Source organism: Oncorhynchus masou, chromosome 5 (assembly GCF_036934945.1).
Source record: "Oncorhynchus masou masou isolate Uvic2021 chromosome 5, UVic_Omas_1.1, whole genome shotgun sequence".
NCBI classification, from domain to species: domain Eukaryota; kingdom Metazoa; phylum Chordata; class Actinopteri; order Salmoniformes; family Salmonidae; genus Oncorhynchus; species Oncorhynchus masou.
Genome location: NC_088216.1, coordinates 33,606,711 through 33,631,879, shown reverse-complemented (window position 1 = coordinate 33,631,879; position 25,169 = coordinate 33,606,711). Strand labels below are relative to the sequence as shown.

Sequence of the window (25,169 nt, the reverse complement as noted above, 5' to 3'; positions counted from 1 at the left end):
TTTATTATCTATGCAAAGTCATTTTTTACTTTAGTTTATTTAGTCAATATTTCCTTAACTGTAGTACTTGAACTGCATTGTTGTTTAAGGGCCTGTAAGTAAGTATTTCACGGTAAGGTCTACCTACACTTGTATTCAGTGCATGTGACAATATTTTAAAATTTGATTTGAAATGTTGAGCATGAAAAAACCCAGCAGCATTGCAGTTCTTGACACATTCAAACCAGGGTGCCTGGCAACTACCATCCCCCTTTCAAAGGCACTTAAATATTTCTTCTTTCTTTCCCATTCACCCTCTGAATCTCACACATACACAATCCATGTCTCAATTATCTCAAGGCTTAAAAATCTGACTTTGACCTGTCTCCTCCCCTTCATCAACAGTGATTTGAAGTGGCTTTCATCAGTAAGGGATCATAGCTTTCACCTGGATTCACCTGATCGTGGAAAGAGCAGAGTTTTGTACACTCATTGTATTTAAATAAAATTGAACCATGATAGTATTGATCAATTTGTCGAAATATTGTGGGGATGGAGTTTGGAAAGTTGCAGGTTAAGGTTGTGCTGAAGCCATAGTTTGGTTCTCTAGTCACTCTGTTGATGGTAATTGTCTGGTCACCAGTTTAGTTCGATTTATATGAGGCAAATTGTATTATGAAAACATATGTTTCGCTTAAAAATGTCAAACCTTGAATACTACAGATTTTCACGGGTTGCATGTTTCGTCACAATATTGTTTTGAACATTCGTTTTGTACTGATGCCCGACTGAGCATTCTACTCAATGTATCATCAATGAGCACAGATGAAGATTTCATCAAAAGTGCATTACAGTGGCCTGGAAATACAACTAAATTCAACAGGAAGCAAATAATTAGTAGGAAAAACGTTTGTCATCATTTTGATGTCGCCAGATTGACTTTAGATGGAGTATAATGTTAGCTAGCTAGCTAAAATTGATGGGAGGCCACTGGATTTTAGCTAGCTAACATTAGCATTGCTAGTTATTTTTGACAAACCTTGCAAGCTAATGACAACATTGACAACTGTCTAAAGTAAATTTGACTACATGATGACGCTGGCATAGTTGTTTCCTACTAAATATTTGACTTCTTTAGCAATGTCATTGTATTTCCAGGCACCATAATGTAATTTAGACAACAGTAGTTAGCCTCCCTCCAGAATGACTGGGTTTTCACCACTATAGGGCACCCCTATGGCGCCACCGGTAGAGGGGCGGCTTGAGAATGTTCATAACAATGGCATGACGTGACTGAGGTGCAACCTAATGAATACAGTGCCTTCAGAAAGTATTCACACCCCTTGACTTTTTCCACATTTTCTTACAAAGTGGGATTAAAATGGATTTCATTATAATTTTTTGATCAACGATCTACACAAAATACTCTAGAGTCAGTGGAAGAAAAATGTATGGAAAATAAAACACTAATGCACTGCTCAAAAAAATAAAGGGAACACTAAAATAACACATCCCAGATCTGAATGAATGAAATATTCTTATTAAATACTTTTTTCTTTACATAGTTGAATATGCTGACAACAAAATCACACAAAAATTATCAACGGAAATCAAATTTATCAACCCATGGAGGTCTGGATTTGGAGTCACACTCAAAATTAAAGTTGAAAACCACACTACAGGCTGATCCAACTTTGATGTCCCCCAAAGAAATGCCACCCCACACCATGACTGACCCACCACCAAACCGGTCATGCTGGAGGATGTTTCAGGCAGCAGAACGTTCTCCACGGCATCTCCATACTCTGTCACGTCTGTCACATGTGCTCAGTGTGAACCTGCTTTCATCTGTGAAGAGCACAGGGCGCCAGTGGCAAATTTACCAATCTTGGTGTTCTCTGGCAAATGCCAAACGTCCTGCACTGTGTTGGGCTGTAAGCACAACCCCCACCTGTGGACGTCGGGCCCTCATACTACCCTCATGGAGTCTGTTTCTGACCGTTTGAGCAGACGCATGCACATTTGTGGCCTGCTGGAGGTCATTTTGCAGGGCTCTGGCAGTGCTCCTCCTGCTCCTCCTTGCACAAAGGCGGAGGTAGGGGTCCTGCAGCTGGGTTGTTACCCTCCTACGGCCTCCTCCACATCTCCTGATGTACTGGCATGTCTCCTGGTAGCGCCTCCATGCTCTGGACACTACGCTGACAGACACAGCAAACCTTCTTGCCAGAGCTCGCATTGATGTGTCATCCTGGATGAGCTGCACTACCTGTGCCACTTGTGTGGGTTGTAGACTCCGTATCATGCTACCACTAGAGTGAAAGCACCGCCAGCATTCAAAAGTGACCAAAACATCAGCCAGGAAGCATAGGAACTGAGAAGTGGTCTGTGGTCACCACCTGCAGAACCACTCCTTTATTGGGGGTGTCTTGCTAATTGCCTATAATTTCCACCTGTTGTCTATTCCATTTGCACAACAGCATGTGAAATTTATTGTTAATCAGTGTTGCTTCCTAAGTGGACAGTTTGATTTCACAGAAGTGTGATTGACTTGGAGTTACATTGTGTTGTTTAAGTGTTCCCTTTATTTTTTTGAGCAGTGTATATTTTGATTAGATAAGTATTCAACCCCCTCAAGTCAATACATGTTAGAATCACTTTTGGCAGTGATTACAGCCGTGAGTCTTTCTGGGTAAGTCTCTATGAGCTTTGTAAACCTAGATTGTGTAATATTGGTTATTGATACTAGACAGCCATTTTCAAGTCTTGCCATATACAGTGGGGCAAAAAGGTATTTAGTCAGCCACCAATTGTGCAAGTTCTCCCACTTAAAAAGATGAGAGAGGCCTGTAATTTTCATCATAGGTACACTTCAAATATGACAGACAAAATGAGAAAAAAAATCCGGAAAATCACATTGTAGGATTTTTAATGAAATTATTAGCAAATTATGGTGGAAAATAAGTATTTGGTCACCTACAAACAAGCAAGAATTTTGGCTAAAAGCCAAAAGCAAATCATTCCGATTCACATCGGCAATCAAGGGCCATAACAGCTTTTAAGTCATAATATACCCAACCTCTACAATTAGGACATATCATATTAAACAACAGCAAGAACAACCTTGGTATTTCTAATGTACAATCTTCAAATTAAATACATATAAAATCATAAAGAAAAAAAAGGTCAGCCTTACCCATCCTCACCTTCCTCGAAATCAAAACCCGATATTACGTCCATATAGTCCAAGGTTCCATATAGCCTATTATAGAAACAGGATAAGTTCATCATACCCTTTCTGCATTACCATAAATCCAACCTTATTTTAAGTCGACATAGTCCACGGTTCCATAATGCATGAATAAAAACAAAAAAGTTGTTCATACAAAATAAATGTTTTTGTAAAAAAAACAATGAATCCATATTTGTATTGTGTAATGTGGTGCAAATATGTATCGGGGACTACTTCAACAGGAGGTAGCTACACTCACAGCCACGTTGTAATCTTCGAGTCCTTGAACATTTGATTATTTACATATAATTGATCGACCACTGGACGAACATTCTGCTTCTCTGCTCGGGGCCTTTTGAAATTGGGGTACAGGGCACATTGTCTCTTCACTATTTCATGAGGAAATTGTTCATTAAAGAATGGGGTGTTCTTTAATTCCCTACCCTTTTGTAACAAGGACATTTTCATTTTGTAGTGGGTTAGCATAGCTACGATCGGACGGGGCCTTCCCTCTCCTCTGCTACCAAAACCGTGAGGTCTTCGAAAATCAATTGTTTCCACCTGTTCGTCCGTCATCTTGATATTACGTTTCATGAACACCTTGACTCTTTCCATCGTTGACTGATAGTTTTCGTTTTCATCCTCCTTTATTCCCATTATAACAACATTATTTCTCATACTTCAGCACTTTAGATCAAGTAATTCGCTTTAATAGATTTATTATCATACCGTAGTGCACGGTAGTTTTCAATATCTTATTTCTTCCATCATTTTATTACTTAATCCATTCCTCTTTTTAAGGCCTCAACCTCACCCAAGAGCCCAGGAAATAGATCCAGTTTTTTAAAACTGCTCTCTCATGCTTGTAGGCAATGCTGTATCTTATGGAGACATAGTTATAAACACGCCCCCCTCCAATGTTAAGTTTGAAATTAGATGACAGCTTTCCTCCTGTTTCGCCAGCAGGACTCGAGGGAAGGTCTTCCCTTTTTCTTTTCGATGTATCTGTTCCTTTTTCAAGCATATCAGAATACTGATCAATAAATAGTTCCAGATTCCCTATATTATCCAGAATGCTTTGCTTTCAGCTAATCCTCCATTTTTGTTATTAATTCATAGGACAAAGTGTGCCTACCATGCTGCCACCTGTCACGTCATCACCCTCTAGAGCCCCCTGACTAGTTGTTTGCAAAGTGTAATTAATAACTTCGCCATGCAAAGTGTAATTAATACCTTCACCATGCAAAGTGTAATGAATAACTTCACCATCAAAGTGTAATTGTCAGGACCCGGTTTCGAACCTGGGTCTCCGGAGTGAGAAACAGTCACTTAACCAACTGAGCCACGAATAGACAGCAGAACCCAGAAGATGAGGCAGACACAGCAGTACTTAAGACGGTGTATTTAATAAAGAAAAAAATCCTAAAATACAAAAATGGCAAATCCAAAAGGTGGTAGGTAAAACACAAAAAGAACTCAAAAGAAACTCACCAAAACTAAACAAAAACAAAAAACAGAATACCACAAGAACGTCACCCGGAATCGACAAGAGCACACAGAACACTAGGGCAGGGTGCTAACATACAAACACAGAGCACAGAACTGAGGGAAACAAAGGGTTTAAATACAATCAGGGGAAACGAGACACAGGTGCAAATAATAATGGGGATCAAGGGAAAAACATAGGGACAAAAAGCACAATGGGGACATCTACTGACCAAAACCCGGAACAACCCTGGCCAAATCCTGACAGAATCCCCCCTAGGAACGGCTCCTGACGTTCCTACCAGCTCTCTCAGGGTGGAGGACCCTGAACTGACGAATGAGGTCAGGGTCCAGGATGTCTTTGGCAGGAACCCAGGAGCGCTCCTCAGGACCGTAGCCTTCCCAGTCCACCAGATACTGCCAGGACCGCTGCACCCGGCGGGAATCCAGTATCCGGTGGACGGTATAAGCCGGCTGGCCTCCAATGACACGAGGCGGAGGGGAGGTCTGTCTGCCGGGACAAGGGGAGAAAAACAACAGGTTTTAACAAAGACACATGAAATGTGGGATTAATCTTAAGGGATCTGGGTAAGTGTAGGCGATAAGAAACTGGGTTAACTCTCCTGGCAACCTTGAAGGGACCGATGTATTTTTGGGACAGCTTGCGAGACTCCACCCGTAGAGGTAAGTCTCTTGTGGAGAGCCAGACTCTCTGGCCGGGGCGCAGGGTAGGCCCGGGACGGCGACGTCTGTTGGCTTGTTGTTGATACCTCTGTGAGGAACGCATCAGATTAAGACGGGTCTTCCTCCACATAAGCCGACAGCGTCTGACGAATCTCAAGGCTGAAGGCACTCTGACTTCTGCCTCCTGGTCCGGGAACAATGGCGGAGCATAGCCAAACTGACACTCGTGCGGGGACATACCAGTGGAGGAGGACCGCAAGGTGTTGTGCGCGTATTCGGCCCAAACAATAAAGGATGCCCATGTGGACGGGTTGTCACGAGTCATACATCGGAGGGTGGTTTCCAGCTCTTGATTCATCCTCTCTGTTTGGCCGTTGGACTCCGGATGGTACCCTGAAGATAGACTGGCAGAAGCCCCCATGAGTTGGCAGAAGGCCTTCCAAAACCTTGAGGCGAACTGGGGACCTCTGTCAGAAACCACATCTTGAGGAATGCCGAAGACTCGGAACACATGATTAATTACCAACTCAGCCGTTTCCTTGGCAGAAGGTAACTTAGTCAGAGGGACGAACCTGGCCGCCTTTGAAAACCTGTCGATTATGACTAGGATAGTAGTATTGCCATGGGATGGAGGAAGTCCAGTAATAAAGTCCAATGATATATGGGACCAGGGTCTGTGGGGAACAGGTAAAGGGTGAAGGAGTCCTTGAGGGCGGAGGTGAGAAGATTTGCCCTGGCAGCACACGGGGCAGGCATTGACGAAAGTGGCAACGTCTTCTCTTATGGTAGGCCACCAGAACTTACGCTGGATGAACTCCAAGGTGCGACCTACGCCCGGATGACAGGTGAGGCGAGAGGAGTGCCCCCACAGAAGGACCTGAGTCCTCACTGCCTTGGGGACAAACAACCGATTGGCAGGACCTCCTTTAGGGTCCGGTTCGCTAGCTTGAGCACGTCTCACGGTATCCTCAACTTGCCACGAGATCGGAGCCACAATCTTAGCAGCAGGAAGGACAGGCATGTCCGTGTCATCTCGAATGGCAGGAGCGTAGACTCGGGACAGGGCATCCGGTTTGAGATTCTTCGACCCGGGCCGATAGGTGAGGATAAACTGGAATCGATTGAAGAAAAGAGACCATCTAGCTTGTCTAGAGTTCAATCGCTTCGCCTGCTGGATATACTCCAGATTCTTGTGGTCCGTAAGCACTTGAAACGGGTGAGAAGCCCCTCGAGCCAGTGTCTCCATTCCTTCAATGCCATCTTAACCGCTAGGAGTTCACGATCCCCCACATCGTAGTTCCTCTCAGTCGGGGTAAGCCGGTGTGAGAAGAAAGTGCACGGATGAAGCTTCTTGTCTTCACCCCTCTGAGACAGGACAGCTCCAACACCAACCTCTGATGCGTCTACCTCCACCACAAATGGTTCATCCGTAGTCGGTAGTATCAGGATGGGAGCAGAGAGGATGCGCTGCTTGAGTCCTTGGAAGGCCGTCTCAGCTTCTCTTCCCCAAAAAAACCTTGCATTGCCACCTTTGGTTAAAGCTGAGAGAGGAGCTGCCACCAAACTGAAGTTCTTGATGAACTTGCGGTAAAAGTTTGTGAAGCCCAGGAAACGCTGAACATCCTTAACGGATTTGGGGGTGGGCCAATCCGCTACCGCCCCTACCTTCCTAGGGTCCATTTGGATTCGACCGGGTTCCACTACAAATCCCAGGAATTGTACTCGGGATGAATGGAATTCACATTTTTCCGGCTTAACGTACAGATGGCTGTCCAGGAGGCGTTTGAGTACTTGTCTGACATGCTTAGTATGTTCTTGAAGGGAGCTCGAAAAGATGAGGATGTCATCCAAGTAAACGAACACAAATATGTTAAGCATATCCCTAAGCACATCGTTTATGAGCGCTTGGAACACCGCTGGGGCGTTGGTCAGGCCGAAGGGCATCACCAAGTATTCATAGTGACCAGTAGGCATGTTGAAAGCGGTCTTCCACTCGTCACCAGGTCTGATCCGCACAAGATGGTATGCGTTCCGCAGGTCAAGCTTAGTGAAAACAACTGCTTCCTGGAGCAGCTCGAAGGCTGTGGCCATAAGGGGTAGCGGGTAACGGTTACGGACGGTTATGTCATTGAGTCCCCGGTAGTCGATGCAAGGACGTAATCCACCATCTTTCTTGGCCACAAAGAAAAACCCTGCTCCCGCCGGGGAGGTAGATGGACGCATGAGGCCTGCTTCCAGAGCGTCCTTGATGTAGGTATCCATAGCAGCTCGTTCGGGTGAAGATAGGGAAAAGATCCGACCCCTGGGGGGGCAAGTGCCCGGAAACAGGTCGATGGGGCAATCGTAAGATCTATGGGGTGGTAGCATGGTGGCCCTCTGTTTGCTAAACACCAGTTTGAGGTCATGGTAACACTCGGGAACTCGGGTCAGGTCGATGGATTCTAAAGACTCGGGAGTAGAACTCGGGGAATTCTGGAAAATACAAGTAGCTTGGCACGTAGGACCCCACTGCTTGATAGTGCCCACAGACCAGTCGATGTGAGGGTTATGGCTGTGAAGCCAGGGGTATCCAAGGACGAGAGGGAACTCGGAACAGGAGATCAAATGAAAGTTCATCAATTCCTGGTGTTGTGAAACTGAAAGTCTCAAGGAGGTAGTGACATGAGTGACAAGTCCAGATCCCAAAGGGCTTCCATCCAATGTAGTAACCCTCATGGGGTCACTTAGAAGTTCAGAGGGAACGCCATTCTCCTTCGCCCAGACACCATCCATGAAGTTACCTGCGGCTCCAGAGTCTACCAAGGCTTGAAGGTGAAGCTTGTGGTTGTCCCAGGAGAGGGTGACTGGAATGAGCAGACGGGAGTTGGACGGATGGGAGGAGGTTATGTTTCCCGTTACAGTTCCCCCGGTCTGTACGGGACAGAGCGTTTCCCTGGAGCCCGGGACACGTGGAACGGAAATGGCCCGGTTTGCCGCAATATAGACAGCGTCGCTCCCTCATCCGGCGGTCTCTCTCAGCCTGGGAGATGCGTCCAATCTGCATGGGTTCCGGTGGAGCCAGTGATGATAAAGGTGAGGACTCGGAGCTGGGACTGAGAGGAGCTAGAGGTCTACGGTTGAGTTCTCTCTCTCTCAGACGCTGGTCAATGCGTGAGGCCAACTTGATCAGGGACTCGAGATTGTCCGGTGGTTCCCGAGTGGCCAGTTCATCTTGGATAGTGTCGGAAAGGCCTTTCAGAAAGCACACCGTGAGCGCCTCGTTGTTCCAGCCACTCGCTGCTGCCACCGTGCGGAACTGGATGGCATAGTCCGTCACGCTGCGCCAACCTTGATGGAGAGTCAGGAGCTGTTTGGCTGAGTCAGAACCACTGCTTGGGCCTTGAAACACTCGTTTGAATTCCTCAGCAAAGGCAGAGTAGCTGGCACAGCAGGAACTATGGGCATCCCACACAGCAGTAGCCCAGGCCAGGGCTTTTTCCGACAGCAGGGTGATGATATATGCGATCTTAGACCGGTCGGTGGGAAACGACGAGGGTTGCAGCTCAAAGGAGAGAGAACATTGAGTGAGAAACCCTTTACAAGCACTTGGATCACCTGAGAACCGTTGGGGAGGTGGAAGACGAGGTTCAGCCAGGGGGTTAACTGCCATGGGTACGTGAACTTGAGGTACTGGGACGGGAACTGTTGCCGGGGTAAGTCGATCAGATATTTGCTTAATGGAAGTCAGCATCTCCGACAGAAGATGAGAATGTCTAGCCATTAAGGCCTCTTGCTGAACCAGGGCGGCTTCGTGGCGTTGGACAGTCTCCTGGTGGTGGGACAGCGTGGCAAAAGGTCCTGGGAACTGGCTGCCTCTGGGTTCATTTTTGGCTCTGTGTTTCTGTCAGGACCCGGTTTCGAACCTGGGTCTCCGGAGTGAGAAACAGTCACTTAACCAACTGAGCCACGAATAGACAGCAGAACCCAGAAGATGAGGCAGACACAGCAGTACTTAAGACGGTGTATTTAATAAAGAAAAAATCCTAAAATACAAAAATGGCAAATCCAAAAGGTGGTAGGTAAAACACAAAAAGAACTCAAAAGAAACTCACCAAAACTAAACAAAAACAAAAAACAGAATACCACAAGAACGTCACCCGGAATCGACAAGAGCACACAGAACACTAGGGCAGGGTGCTAACATACAAACACAGAGCACAGAACTGAGGGAAACAAAGGGTTTAAATACAATCAGGGGAAACGAGACACAGGTGCAAATAATAATGGGGATCAAGGGAAAAACATAGGGACAAAAAGCACAATGGGGACATCTACTGACCAAAACCCGGAACAACCCTGGCCAAATCCTGACAGTAATTAATAACTTCGCCATGCAAAGTGTAATTAATAACTTCGCCATGCAAAGTGTAATTAATAACTTCGCCATGCAAAGTGTAATTAATAACTTCACCATGCAAAGTGTAATTAATAACTTCACCATCTAAAGTGTAATTAATAACTTCACCATGCAAAGGTACATTCAATGTCTGCTTTTTTTTGCCCGTCTACCAATACATGCCCTTCTTCATACGGCAATGGAAAATGTTTTTGATTCTGTGCATGAAATTCAATGCCTAACCTTACAAATCATTTTATGTGTGGGGTACAGAGATGGGGTAGTCATAAAAAAATCATATTAAACACCATTATTGAACACAGAGTGAGTCCATGCAACTTATTGTCTGACTTGTTCAGAACATTTTTACTCCTGAAGTTATTTAGGCTTTGCCACAACAAAGGGTTTGAATACTTAGTGACTGAAGACATTTCAGCTTTTAGTTTTCTATTAATTTGTACAAATTTCTAAAAAATATAATTCCACTTTGACATTATGGGGTTTCGTGTGTAGATCAGTGACAAAAAAATCTAAATTGAATGAACTTTAAATTTGGGATGTAATAACAAAATGTGGAAAAAGTCAAAGGGTGTGAATACTTTCTGAAGGCACTGTATCATAGAACACAAGTACTTATTGCAAATGTCAATGGATGCATTTGCTCCATTGTTTGCCTTTTTATTTGGAGTCCCACTCTTTCTGCACATTTGTTGTTTTTTTTCCATTGAGCTTGCTTTTTTGTCCAGGACGAGGCTTAATCTATGTCCGGGAAACTGGCCCATACAGTATGGGATTAATCAGGTCATTCTTTGTTATAAAGATTCAGCCCGGACAACCGTCTGCTAGCGGTGGGCTCTGTGGACAACGCGGTGGACTTCTACGACCTTACTCTGGGTCCTTCACTCAACCGTATTGGCTACTGCAAGGACATTGCTGGATTTGTCATCCAGATGGACTTTTCGGCTGACAGCAAGTACATCGAGGTAAGACGGGATAATATTTTCATGCTTAAATATTTGCAGAGAAAAATAGAGACATAGTTGATCAAATGGAAAGAGCACTCCTCAATCTATGTTTCTGTGCACTGGGACCCCTCACATTAGTTGTTGTAAACTGAGAGGTGGATCTTGGCAAATTACTATTACTAGTCTGTTCAACCTTTGTTTTGTATCGTCTGAGATTCCTAAAGATTGGAAAGCTACCACGGCCATCCCCCTCTTCAAAGGGGGAGACACTCTAGACACAAACTGCTACAGACCTATATCTACCCTACCCTGCCTTTCCAAGGTCCTCGAAAGCCAAGTTAACAACCATTTCGAATTCCATCGTACCTTCTCCGCTATGCAATCTGGTTCCCGAGCTGGTCACGGGGTGTACCTCAGCCACGCTCAAGGTCCTAAATGATATCATAACCACCATCGATAAAAAACAGTACTGGTGCAGCCGTCTTCATCGACCTGGCCAAGGCTTTAGACTCAGTCAATCACCCCATTCTTATCGGCAGACTCAACAGCCTTGGTTTCTCAAATGACTGTCTCGCCGGTTTCACAAACTACCTCTCAGATAGAGTTCAGTGTGTCAAATTGGAGGGGCTGTTGTCCGGACCTCTGGCAGTCTTTATGGGGGTGCCACAGGGTTCAATTCTCGGGCCAACACTTTTCTCTGTATATATCAATGATGTCGCTCTTGCTGCGGGTGATTCTCTGATCCACCTCTACACAGACAACACCAACACCATACTGTATACATCTGGCCCTTCTTCGGACAGTGTTAACCTCGAAACGAGCTTTGATGCCATACAACACTCCTTCTGTGGCCTCCAACTGCTCTTAAACGCTAGTACAACAAAATGCATACTCTTCAAACGATCGCTGCCGGCACCCACCCGCCTGCCTAGCATCACTACTCTGGACGGTTCTGACTTAGAATATGTGGACAACTCTAAATAGCTAGGAGTCTGGCTAGACTGTAAACTCTCCTTCCAGACTTGTATTAAGCATCTCCAATCCAAAAGTGCATCTAGAATCGGCTTCCTATTTCGCAACAAAGCCTCCTTCATTCATTCCCTCGTAAAACTGACTATCCTGCCTATCCATGACTTCGGCAATGCCATTTACAAAATAGCCTCCAACACTCTACTCAGCAAATTGGATGCAGTCTATCACAGTGCCATCTGTTTCGTCACCAAAGCCCCATATATTACCCACCACTGCGACCTGTATGCTCTCGTTGGCTGGTTCTCGCTACATATCCGCTGCCAAACCCACTGGCTCCAGGTCATCTATAAGTCTTTGCTAGGTAAAGTTCCGCCTTATCTCAGCACACTGGTCATCATAGCAACACCCACCCGTAGCACGCGGTACAGCAGGTATATTTCACTGGTCATCCCCATAGCCAACATCTTCTTTGGTCCCCTTTCCTTGCATTTCTATGCTGCAAATGACTGGAACGAATTTCAAAAAACACTGAAGTTGGTGACTTTTATCTCCCGTCACTAACTTCAAGCATCAGCTGTCAGAGCAGCTTACCGATCTCTGCAGCTGTACACAGCCCATCTGTAAATAGCCCATGCAACCTACTACCTACCTCATCCCCATCATTGTTTTTTCTGCTCTTTTGCACACCAGTATTTCTACTTGCACATCCTCATCTGCACATCTATCACTCCAGTGTTAATTGCTAAATTGTAATTCCTTCGCCACTATGGCCTATTTATTGCCTTACCTCCTTGCTACATTTGCACACACTGAATACAGATTTTCTATTGTGTTATTGACTGTACGTTTGTTTATCCCATGTGTAACTCTGTGTTGTTGTTTTTGTCGCACTGCTTTGCTTTATCATGGCCAGGTCGCAGTTGTAAATGAGAACTTGTTCTCAACTGGTCTACCTGGTTAAATAAAGGTGGAAAAAAATGTACATTGCCTTTGGAAAGTATTCAGAACCCTTGACTTTTCCCACATTTTGTTACGTTACAGCCTTATTCTAAAAATGTTTTTTTTTAATCCTCAGCCATCTACACCCAATACCTCATAATGACAAAGCGAAAACAGGTTTAGAAATTATGCAAATCTATTTGCAAATAAAAAAACAATGCCTTATTTACAGAAGTATTCAGGCCCTTTGCTATGAGACTCAAAATTGAGCTTGGTTGCATCCTGTTTCCATTGATCATCCTTGAGATGTTTCTACAACTTAACTGGAGTCCACCTGTGGTAAATTCAATTGATTTGACATGATTTTGAAAGGCACACCCCTGTCTATATAATGTCCCACAGTTGACAGTGCATGTCAGAGCGAAAACCAAGCCATGAGGTTGAAGGAATTGTCCATAGAGCTCCGAGTATTGTGTCGAGGGGCAGGTCGGGGGAATGGTACCACATTTTTTATTTTACCCTTATTTTTACCAGGTAAGTTGATTCTCATTTTACAGCAACGACCCGGGGAATAGTTACAGGGAGATGAGGGGGGATGAATGAGCCAACTGTAAACTGGGGATGATTAGTTGGCCATGATGGTATGAAGGCCAGATTGGGAATTTATCCAGGATACCGGGGTTAACGCCCATACTCTTACGGACACCAGTTTAACGTCCCATCCGAAAGACAGCACCCTACACAGGGCAATGCCCCAACCATTGCGCTGGGGCAATAGGATATTTCTTTTTTTACCAATTGGTAGTTACATTCTTGTTCCATCGCAGCAACTCCCCTATGGACTCGAGAGAGAGAGTCGAAGGTCGAGAGCCATGCGTCCTCCGAAACACTACCCTGTCAAGCCGCACTGCTTCTTGACACACTGCTCGCTTAACCTGGAAGCCAGCCGCACCAATGTGTCGGAGGAAACACCGTCCAACTGGAAACCGAAGTCCGATTGCGGGCGTCCGGCCTGCCACAAGGAGTCGCTAGAGTGCGATAGGACAAGGAAATCCCAGCCGGTCAAACCCTCCCCTAACCCGGAAGATGCTGGGCCAATTGTGCGGTGCCTCGTGGGTCTCCCTGTCATGGCCGCTGCGCCACTCGAAAGGCCCCAGGTCCTTCCAAGAGCTGGCTGCCCAGCCAAACTGAGCAATCAGGAGAAGAGCCTTGGTCAGAGAGGTGACCAAGAACCCAATGGTCAATCTGACAGAGCTCCAGAGTTCCTCTGTGGAGATGTGACAACCTTCCAGAAGGACAACCATCTCTGCAGCACTCCACCAATCAGGCCTTTATGGTAGAGTGGCCAGATGCAAGTCAATTCTCAGTAAAACGCACATGACAGCTCACTTGGAGTTTGCCAAAAGTCACCTAAAGGACTCTCAGACTCTGTGAAACAAGATTCTCTGGTCTGATGAAACCAAGATTGAACTTTTTGGCCTGAATGCCAAGCGTCACATCTGGAGGAGCCCTGGCACCATCCCTACGGTGAAACATGGGGGTGGCAGCATCAGCTGCAGGGACGGGGAGACTAGTCAGGATCGAGACAAAGATGAACGGAGCAAAGTACAGAGAGATCTTTGATGAAAACCTGCCAGAGTGATCAGGACCTCAGACTGGGGCTAAGGTTCACAATCCAACAGGACAACGACCCTAAGCACACAGCCAAGACAACGCAGCAGTGGCTTCAGAACAAGTCTCTGAATGTCCTTGAGTGGCCCAGTCAAAGCCCGGACTTCAACCCAATTAAACATCTCTGGAGAGACCTGAAAATAGTTGTGCAGTGACGCTCCCTATCCAACCTGACAGAGCTTGAGAGGATCTTCAGAGAGGAATCGGAGAATCTCTCCAAATACAGGTGTGCCAAGCTTGCAGCAAAATACCCAAGAAGATCCGAGGCTGTAATCGCTGCCAAAGGTGCTTCAACAAAGTACTCTCAAAATTACTGAGTAAAGGGTCTCAATTTTATATATTTTTATATAAATTAGCAAATTTAAATTAGCAAACCTGTTTTTGCTTTGTCATTTATGGGGTATTGTGTGTAGATTGGAAGAGAAAAACGAGTTAATCTATTTTAGAATAAGGCTGTAACATAACAAAATGTGGAAAAAGTCAATGGGTCTGAATATTTTCAGAATGCACTGTACCTAACATGGAGTTAATTGAATTATGTGGTAATAAATGTTTTACTCACCTGAAAAGTTATTACGTTATCTGTTCAACAGCTTTATTATGTTATCTGGCAAGTTATTATTAAAGAGGCAATCTGCGTTTCAAACAACAATAAAGCAGTAACCCGCCACTTTCTAAGTAAACAGAGGAAGGATGGGAAATGAGAAATGTAACCACTCTCAAATTCATAGACGGAGCTATGGATGCAAGGATGGGCCATTTAGCCCGTTCTTGGCCCCGCTCGGCACCCATCTACAGGGTTTGGACATGCGCCCCATCCATCAGTCAGGTACGGTCGTGCTGGACTGCGTTCGTTGATCGAGATTAAAACGATAGCTAAAGCCTTTACTGTGTTTCATTACAATGACATTATTTACCAACAGTGGAGTGAAACAAGTTGATATTTTGGGTTGTGTTGGACTAAGACTGCTGAACTAAGCTCATGAGCCATTTATATTCTTCAAGAATCAATGGCTGGACGTCATTCATTTTTAAAGTCTAAAAATGGATGTGTCAATCCCAGATTGCCCCTTTTAACTGGTTTAATTCTATTATTAATGAAAAAGTTATATTACTGAAAGTTATTACATTAACCTGTGTTAATACGTTATCCATTGTTACAACCCCTCTTCACCTCGCAGTAGCTGAATTGCGTGGGATGTCATTACAGGTATCCACAGGTACGTACAGTCGGCAGGTCCATGAGGTTCCATCAGGAAAGATGGTAGCTGAGCAATCTGTTATTGAAAGGATCACCTGGGCCACCTGGACAAGGTAAGATGCTTCAAGATCTAAAACAGGTAAATTACAGTTGTAATATGTTCATATTTATGTTCTCAAACAGCTTGCACAGAACGTTCCCATAACATTCCCTAAAGGTTCTCATTTGGTGATTTGAAAAATAATATTTTCCACAATGTTCAGGGAACTTAAAATGTGTTCTTCAGACCGGCTTCAGGATAAAATTACTACGGGGGTAGTTGAAATCAGCGATGGGGCACCATTTATTTAGGTTCTTGCATTGAAATTATATTGAATTCTGCTTATATCACGCTATACAACAATAAAATTAAGTTCAAATGCTTTTGACTAAGAAGTGACAGGTTGGTGTGAAAATCTCTGCTGCGCTCTATCAGCACCATGTATAGCGCCCTACAAACTAAAGCAAGATTTGATTAAAAAAACAACCAGCAACATTGTTTTCTTACCTTTTCTGAAGAGCCACAGTGTCCTTAAAAACAGCCTATAACTAATTACAAAAACACTTCATTGTGTTTCGAAAAATAGAGCCTATTGTTATAGCCTTTTGTTTGATTGTTTTTTACTTTCCTAAAACAAAAATTGTCCACCTCATGGTTCAGCTGTCAGAGATTTGAGCACTAAATACATCAGGGCATTGCATGCATCGGCCTATTGGCGTAAGTATTAAAAAAGAGAATGGCCTCTCCAGTGGCACAGCGGTCTAAGGGGTTCGATCCCAGGCTAGGTCACAACCGGCCGTGACCGGGAGTCCCTTAGGGCGTTGCACAATTGGCCCAGCGTTGTCCGTGTTAGGGTAGGGTTTGGCCGTGGGGGCTTTACTTGGCTCATCGCGCTCTAGCGACTCCTTGTGGCGGGCCGGGTGCCTGCAGGCTGACCTCGGTCGTCAGCTGAACGGTATTTCCTCCAATACATGGGTGTAGCTGGCTTCCGGGTTAAGGGAGAGTGTGTTAAGAAGCACGGCTTGGGGGGCGGTCATGTTTCAGAAGATGCATGACTAGACCTTCGCCTCTCCCAAGCCTGTTGAGGAGTTGCATTGAAGAGACAAGATCATAATTGGATATCACGAAATTGGGGAGAAAAAAAAGGGGGTAAAAATTACACAAAGCGAATCAGAGGGAGTGGGGGAGGCGGCATGCTACGACACCGACATTAATTTCTTATTCTTGTCTGCTATACAGATATAAGCTTACAGAAGGAGGCTAATTCGTACATTTTCTAATTTGAATATTGTTTATGAGGATAAGCATTATATTGTTTGATTATGGCAGAAACTCAGGTAGGCCAAAAACATGAATCCACACCCCAGTTCAGCTGTCGGTCATTTAAAGAGCCTGTGTGCACTGCCTTCATACCATATGCCTGCAGTATATTAGGCTAATAGCCACACCAAACCTTTGCAAAAGTTTCTAAACTTTATAAGAGTAATATCAAAAGTAATTCAAGCCATTGTTTCTAGGGAAAAACGAGCAGGATATTATATTGCGGCAAACCCAACATTACAGATGGAACTTAATTTGGCCAAAGAATAGGGCTTAACAGAATGAAAAAAACAACACTTGTGAACTGATTTAAACCACAAAATTTTGAACAGGCTATATTGCAGCAGTTACCAAGGAAGGCTAGTGTCTAATGTACCCAACAAATGACAGAAATAGGCTAATGATATTTATTTTATGACAGGCCTACTTATAATCTTCAACTAAATACAGAGCACACAATTAAAAAGACAAATCAAACTTATGTTAACAAAATTAAAACAAAACACATTTTGAATTATAAAAAACAACTGGTTTGGATTAATAGATAGGCCTACAATAATAACAATGATATACAATAATGATAAAATGTTTATAAATAATTAAATATGAAAACATTTCTAAATGAATGTTCCAAAATTACATATTAAAACACTTGTAGCAGGGCTCCAGACTAACAATTTCCCCAGGTGGCACTAGTGCCACTAAGTTTTTCAGTTGGTGGCACCAGCCCATGATTTGGTTGCACCAATTTATTTTCAGGCAAAACGCATTAGTACGCCTATCATCTTATAAAGTAATACTCAGTGATTTACAAAAAATAATGTAATAGACTACTGAGATGGTATTGAATTAATATGTTATTTCATAATTTTGTGATGTTTTGATTCAAAACATTTTAATGTGCAACCTAATCCAGTAATTGTCATGCATTTTGGGTAGACAATTATGCTATTGTTTCTGAATTTTCACATTTTTTGGAGGTTCAGTAAAAATGAATTTGCATGCATCTTTATGTACTCCAATATCATAGCCTAATTTATTTGGGGCCAATTCACCACCTGAGTATGTAAACTCAAAACACATGAGTTAGATAAACTCTAAAGATAATACCACTCATAGTAGCCATCTATTAATCTAACAGTACATTTAATGTCCCAAAACTTTGCAGTTGTCGCCTACTGTCCAATGAGACCTATGGCCGCAGTCTGGAGTCTTGCTTTTGTAGGCTTTTCACTATAGGCATACTCTCTAAATGTTGTTTAATTCATTTCAATGAAAAAAGGTCTCCTTTCTCTCTCTCCTCAGCAGCAGGGCATCCCCGGCCAACTTGGCTGGCTACAATTGTATTTATCGGCTTTTCATTTATTTTGTCGGCCAAAAAGACAGCATTTACCAGCTAACGGAAACCCTGTTCCCCAGTGGCTCCCGAAAGCCCGCCTACACACACTGCAGCGTACTCTGTTCATTGTGCTGACACAGCGCAGTGGAGATACAGATTTTGCGGCAACCTCTCAATCAATCATTTGAACTGTTTTGCTATTTTTATATAGGGACATCAAACTTAAACTGATGGGGCACAAATTTCAACTGAGGGGGCTAAGCCCTCTTTTGCCCCCTCGTGGAGCCGGGTACGGGTGTCTTGCTAGCAGCTTGACACTCTAAAATTGAAAATGTTCTACTGCTGTATTTTATTAGTTTGTCATGACGGACCGTTAACATTTAGCTGACCAGCGCACATGAGTTTTGGTTCTGGCTCTGATATGTATTATATTGATTTGTGCCCAAAGTCATTATCAGTTAAGTACACTGATAATACACATGATTCCATTTGATGACTCAACTTCGATCATTATAATCATTATAATAAATATATAATGTCAGTATTCATATATTTTTTTTCAATTAACGTTACGTTTTTAAAGTAAACAACCATTCTTTCTGCTTGCTTTCACAGTGTACTAGGAGATGAGGTGCTGGGGGTGTGGCCGCGAAATGCTGAAAAGGCTGACGTCAATTGTGCTTGCGTCTCTCATGCCGGCCTCAATGTAGTCACCGGGGATGACTTTGGCCTCGTCAAGCTATTTGACTTTCCATGCATAGAAAAATTTGTGAGCATTTTCCTCGTGACTACGAATGTACACCCATTTTATTGATATTATAAAATGAACCCCATATTCTTAGACTTGAGAATGTGAATATGTATATTTTCTTCAGTTGAAATACAAATTATTCTACTTATAATAATTTAACTATTTAAGCATCTATCTTTTCATAGGCCAAACACAAGCGCTACTTCGGCCACTCGGCTCATGTGACAAATATTCGTTTCTCCTACGATGACAAATATGTGATCAGTGCAGGCGGCAATGACTGCAGGTAAGTAAAAGACAACTAATTATATGTATGTAACCATGGTTCCCTGAGGGAGGGGAATGAGACAACTTTAAGTATGAGATGTCCCACAGATGTCAGATGTAACAAAAAGTTTCCCAAGAGATATAAAGATGTGTGACAATAAGTTTAGACTCCATAAAGAGCAATGAGGACAGGGAAATACTAGTAGAACTATCTGGGTAGTGTTCAATAGGTACCAATTTTCTGTTGCAAAACTTCCCTAACAAACTCGACCCTGGTGTTAGGTTCCATTCCCCTCCTTCAGGGAACCAATATCACACACTAAAATGGATGGCTTAACTATTTACTCTGTTATGCCGATTGAACCGAATAAAAGGAATGTAATATAAAATTATGAGATTCAAAAATAACGATTACTAATATTACTTTTGTTTCTCGCACACAGTTTGTTTGTATGGAAATGCCTGTAATTAAGTGTCACCAATTCTCACTGGATCTCTTCAGATGCAAAGAAAGGATCCGGATGCCTCAATCTGAGCTGCTGCATGCCTGAAATGCTGCATTTACACATTTGTGAACTAATAATGACCTTGACCAATGCAAATTAGCTCTAAACTGGAATCAAGGAAACAACATTGCTATTGTGATAGAACATACAGTTCTCTAAACGTTGACTGATTGATTGTCATCTGGTGGTACATGGCAATGTCTCAGGGGACACAGTACTTAATATGTTATGAATATAATCCCGTTTGTTAATTCCCATATTACACTTGAAGTTATAGGAATAATGAATTGTGATTGTGAAAATTGATTTATTTGCGCAAATAAGTACACGGTATTGATAATAATGAGTGTAAACACTTTTTATTGCAGAGACAAATCTCAGTGATATAGAGCAAGTTTCAGAAATGCGATGAGAATCTGTTTCATCGACAGTGTGATATTTTGGAAGTGAAAAATATAGGTTACAAGTATACTGTAAAACATATTAGGCGCATTCACTGAGAGTAATGTAAGGCACAACATTCAAGAGGACATATTTCAAAGGGTCAAATGGTGTTGTACCACCCAAATCTTTTGTTCAACTTTTTTTCCCCATGCTTAACACGTGAAATGGCAAGAACCATGGTCAAGTCAATTTGTTATACAAACACGTTCTTCAGCCATTAATGCATGATGTTTAAGTGCCTTTAAGAAATTATTCTCAAATGATCACTTGACATTTTTTATACCATTCTGGTGCTATAGAACATGTAGTCATAGGGCTTTTATAAAGTTAGTCGTACTGATATGTTATGTATGTTTTTTTCTTATTATTCTTGTACATTGACCAAAACATATTATACTCTTACTTGCAGCTTTTCCTCTTAAAATATATCCAAACGCATGGAACTCAGGAGCCATACAAGGCATTAAAGGGGAACTATAACTAAAAAGTCATGACTTGACATTGTGCCCCCTAAAGATACCATTAAGTGGCCATTCCTGCCAATCAACATGTTTCTATATCCATGGTGAATTGTCCAAAATAACCATACCGTTTAAACAAATAAAATAAAAAGCATTTAATCCAACTATCATTTTTAGTTGAAATACCATTTTTAGTACTGTGATAAAGTTTATTGTACAATTTTCAATGTGCACTTTGTTTTTGTTATTGTATCGACTTTGGCCGGGATTCAATATAAGGTGTGTTATAGAGCAACACACTCTTTAGTCGACATCGGCAGCGTTTACCATGAATGTGCTCTCCGCAAATGACTGGAACGTTGCCTTTAAACGGTGCATTGTCAGCTGCACTGCTCTATAATGCACATTGGATTGAATGCCATCTTTTATTTCCTAAGAATATGTTTAGTATGCAACATGCCAATCAGAAAAGCTGTCAGTGGGCCTCAACCTTCACATGGACAGAAATGTTGTGTATTTATTGTTTAGAAAAACTCATTTGTAAAACCCATGCTTATCAAACATGCATAAATATCTTAATCTATTTTAAGGGAGAATGTGAGTCAAGGACAAGAATCATTGAAAAACAGAAAGTGAATAATTAGTTGATTATGAGATGACAAGTTTTTTTATGAAATACATATTTGAATTGTTACTGTCCAAATGCATACATGATGCATACATGTCAGTAGTTAGGAACTTAAGTGTTGTCATTTATTAACGAGTTCTAGTTCTCTGAAAAGGCCATTGCGGAAAAACCACATGTGGATCACCTGAAGTGTTCTAAAAACACGTTTTCATGTGATCACATGTGAAAATGTGATCATGTGACGTGTTCCAAAAACACACATTTTCACTTGAGAAATGTCACATATCTATCTACATGTGAAATCATGTTTTTTCTGTAAGGGGGGTATTTGTGTGCACCAAAAAACTAACTGAGCGTTAAAAAAATCTGCAAACTGAAATGTTCGTGAAACAATATACATTATTAGCCTAAACACAAATTTGTTTTTGATAAATGAGACCCACTTGGTGGAAATGTCTTTTTCTGCTTTTCTGTCTACCTTCATTTTTATGTCCATGCCATTCTTGCTGACATACACATTGGCCTGACACAACTTTGAGCTGGGTCGTGTACATGAGGAAACACCGCTATGCAACAGAAAACAAATAATTGTTTTTTATTGGACCAGTGCAGGTAGTCCCTTCAAGTTTCAGTCTGCTTTCTTCAGTTTGGTGCTGAATGAACACAACCCTGATGTTCTTTTGGCAGTAGAATTGATTAGAAAATGATTTGGCTATCAATGTGATATTGTTGTGCGTGTGTGTGTTTTAGATTAACTTTGGTACAGTTGTCTACATTGTAGTTTTTGTAATATGTCCAGGTTATTCAATATTTATATCGTAATGTAAAAAGCATGAATTTATTCAGACATTCCAAATCTATGTGGTGACCGGTAATATATTTATGACAAAAGTATGTTTTCAAAATGAAATAGAACAAGTAAGTGATGGGGGGTGTAGTGCGCCAAGAAGTCCTCCCAAAGTGGTTTATTTTCATAGAACTGCGCAACCAAATAGTCTGTTCTGTTCATACCTGTACAATGTCTACTGGCCATGGATACTTGCCATCATCTGAAGTTGCTACCCTCCAGGCAGAATTTGATTGAGTCAACATAGTTTCTTCATTACTCAACATACATCAACATGTCTAGTTGGTTACATTTTTTAATTTGTTCATTAATTTTTGTCTCATTGAAACACACATTTATCTTGTTCCAAAAGTGCATGTTGAACAGACATTTTTGCCTGGCAGGTAGCTTTACTTGCCAACTGATTAACAATAATTCATCCAGTTTTGTCTAAGGGCTGGATTCAATCCATGTTGTGGATATATCACAGAAGATCTGCGTTAAAATGTAAAGGTCATTTCTGATTGAGCCGACATATGCAGCGCTTACCGTGAATGCAGCCTCCACGTACACGGCGACATTGCCTTTAAATTTCAATCAAGCTATAACATGAATTGAATCTAGATCTTCTGCGATACGGATTGAATCTAGCCCTAACTTTGTTTTGGAAACAAGGTCAAACAAACATGGGGGAGTGTTTGACAGGTGTTGCCACTTGTCATTCCATCACTGTAACTAGAGGCGTCATGCAGGCACCCCAAAAATCTGAAGGGCACAAAGTACGTGAGGATGGCTGTGGGGGTGGAGAATTTGAGAAGTTGAAAAATGTTGTATTTTCAAACACCTGAAACAGCTTTTTCCTGCAAACCAAAGCCATAACCATTATGCTTAATTATTAATTGCATATCTATGCATACCTCTTGAGTATCCACCTGACTGGTGGTTATTTTTTTAAAGAAACTAAATATACTTCTGCATAAAAGATTGAAAGGAATGTGAGTCTCATTTATTTTATTTTTCCTTTATTTAACTAGGGAAGTCAGTTAAGAACAAATTCTTATTTTCAATGACAGCCTAGGAACAGCAGGTTAACTGCCTTGTTCAGGGGGAGAACGACAGATTTGTATCTTGTCAGCTCGGTGATTTGAACTTGCAACCTTTCGGTTACTAGTCCAACGCACTAACCACTAGGCTACCCTGCTGCTTGCTTTTCTAATGTCTGCCAACCTTGCCAGGAGGCATGCCAGCTAAGATAGTAAGACAAGCTAGCTATTCTATCTTGATTGATAGCCCGAAATGGTTAGGTTCCCAATCTCATAACTATCTGGGCTAGCTAAAGCCAACTTTATAAAATTGCTAGGTGGCTGGTAGTATTACAGAGAAACAACAGCAACAATTTTTTTTTTTTAAATTGTATTATTTATATATATATTTTTCAATCTGAGGGCATGACGCCTCTGAGTCTAACAATCTGTTATCCAAAACACATCCACTCCCAGTTGACTGATCAGAATCAAGTATTCAACAAAGCCATGGTTGATTATGTCAATGTATGTAAAAAAAATAACCAATGGTTTCAAAAGTGAATTAAATGAGGTACTGAGTGATTATCTTTGTCTTTCTATTCGTCTTTGTCTTCCAATTATTGTAATTGTCTACCCATATTATTTTTCCGATAGCTACATAGAAACACTTTTGTAAGACTTCACCTTTTTAGGGTGAATGACAAAAAGTTAAAACACAATCGCTGTTTAGTGTTATAACAACAGTCCTATGCCATTCTTTGTGAGACTGCTTAAAGGTCCTGTTAGCAGTTGATGTTATTCTTAATAACACAGATCCTAAAGCAAATCAGGGAGAGAAACATATATTTATTTGAGAAGGACAAATCATAGATGTTATGCTGAGAAGTAGACGTTCAGTCTTTCCTGTCCTCAGTTTTTCTCCACAGAACAAAGCAACAGGATGTCATTTATAACCCCCCACTCTAGCCTGTGGTTGACCAATCAGAAGTCCTTGCAGTACAACTGCGCCAATGGCCAAGTAACAAGTATCCTGCTCCAGACTCAATGTACAGACCGATGACTGACATTCACAGATTCTAAACAGATGTTGAACTGAAAATCAACTATTTTCATTGATAATTCCCTATTGATCGTTAGTACTCTCTCATCGTCTAGTACTGTATTGACCTCTCGTCCTCTGCGTTATGTATTTATCTTCAAAATATTCTAATAATCCTGAACAGTCATTCTGAGCAGTGTTGCAGTAAAATAATCTCAAGCAAATTTGGTGATACACAAAGCCACATAAACAACATTAAAATTGCATCACTTTAGAAAGGTAGGGCAGGATGGATATAGGTCTATAACAATTTGGGTCTAGAGAGTCTCCCCATTTGAAGAGGGGGATGACCACGGCAGCTTTCCAACCTTTGGGGATCTCAGACGATACGAACGAGAGGTTGAACAGGCTACTAATAGGGGTTGCAACAATTTTGGCTGGTAATTTTAGAAAGAGAGGGTCCAGATTGTCTAGCCCAGCTGATTTGTAGGGATACAGATTTTGCAGCTCTTTCAGAATATCAGCTGTCTGGATTTGGGTGAAGGAGAAGCAGTTGGGCTTGGGCAAATTGCTGCAGGGGGTGATGAAATGTTGGCTGGGGTAGGGGTAGTCAGGTGGAAAGCATGGCCAGCCGTAGAAAAATGCTTATTGAAATGATCGATTATCATAGATTTATCAGTGGTGACAGTGTTTCCTAGCCTCAGTGCAGTGGGCAGCTGGGAGGAGGTGCTCTTATTCTCCATGGACTTTACAGTGTCCCAAAACGTTTTGGAATTAGTGCTACAGCATGCACATTTCTGTTTAGCATTCCTAACTGACTGTGTATATTGGTTCCTGACTTCCCTGAAAAGTTGCATATCGCGGGGTTTATTCGATGCTAATGCAGGATGCCACAGAATGTTTTTGTGCTGGTCAAGGGCAGTCAAATCTGGGGTGAACCAAGGGCTATATCTGTTCTTAGATTTAAATTTTTTTGAATATGGCATGCTTATTTAAGATGGCTAGGAAAACCCTTTTAAAAGC

General features: G+C 42.3%; 1 protein-coding gene across 1 annotated transcript in view; it reads left to right on the top strand.

Annotated features, from left to right (window-relative positions):
• Positions 1-23,690, top strand: part of LOC135539475 (echinoderm microtubule-associated protein-like 6) — a 64,340-nt gene extending 40,650 nt beyond the window's left edge. The window contains exons 38-42 of the mRNA XM_064965375.1: positions 10,573-10,735; positions 15,510-15,613; positions 18,815-18,968; positions 19,136-19,236; positions 19,661-23,690. Coding sequence (XP_064821447.1) covers positions 10,573-10,735; positions 15,510-15,613; positions 18,815-18,968; positions 19,136-19,236; positions 19,661-19,685 — 547 coding nt within the window. The 3' untranslated portion in view covers positions 19,686-23,690. The remainder of the gene's footprint in view (positions 1-10,572; positions 10,736-15,509; positions 15,614-18,814; positions 18,969-19,135; positions 19,237-19,660) is intronic.
• The last annotated feature ends 1,479 nt before the right edge of the window (positions 23,691-25,169 follow it).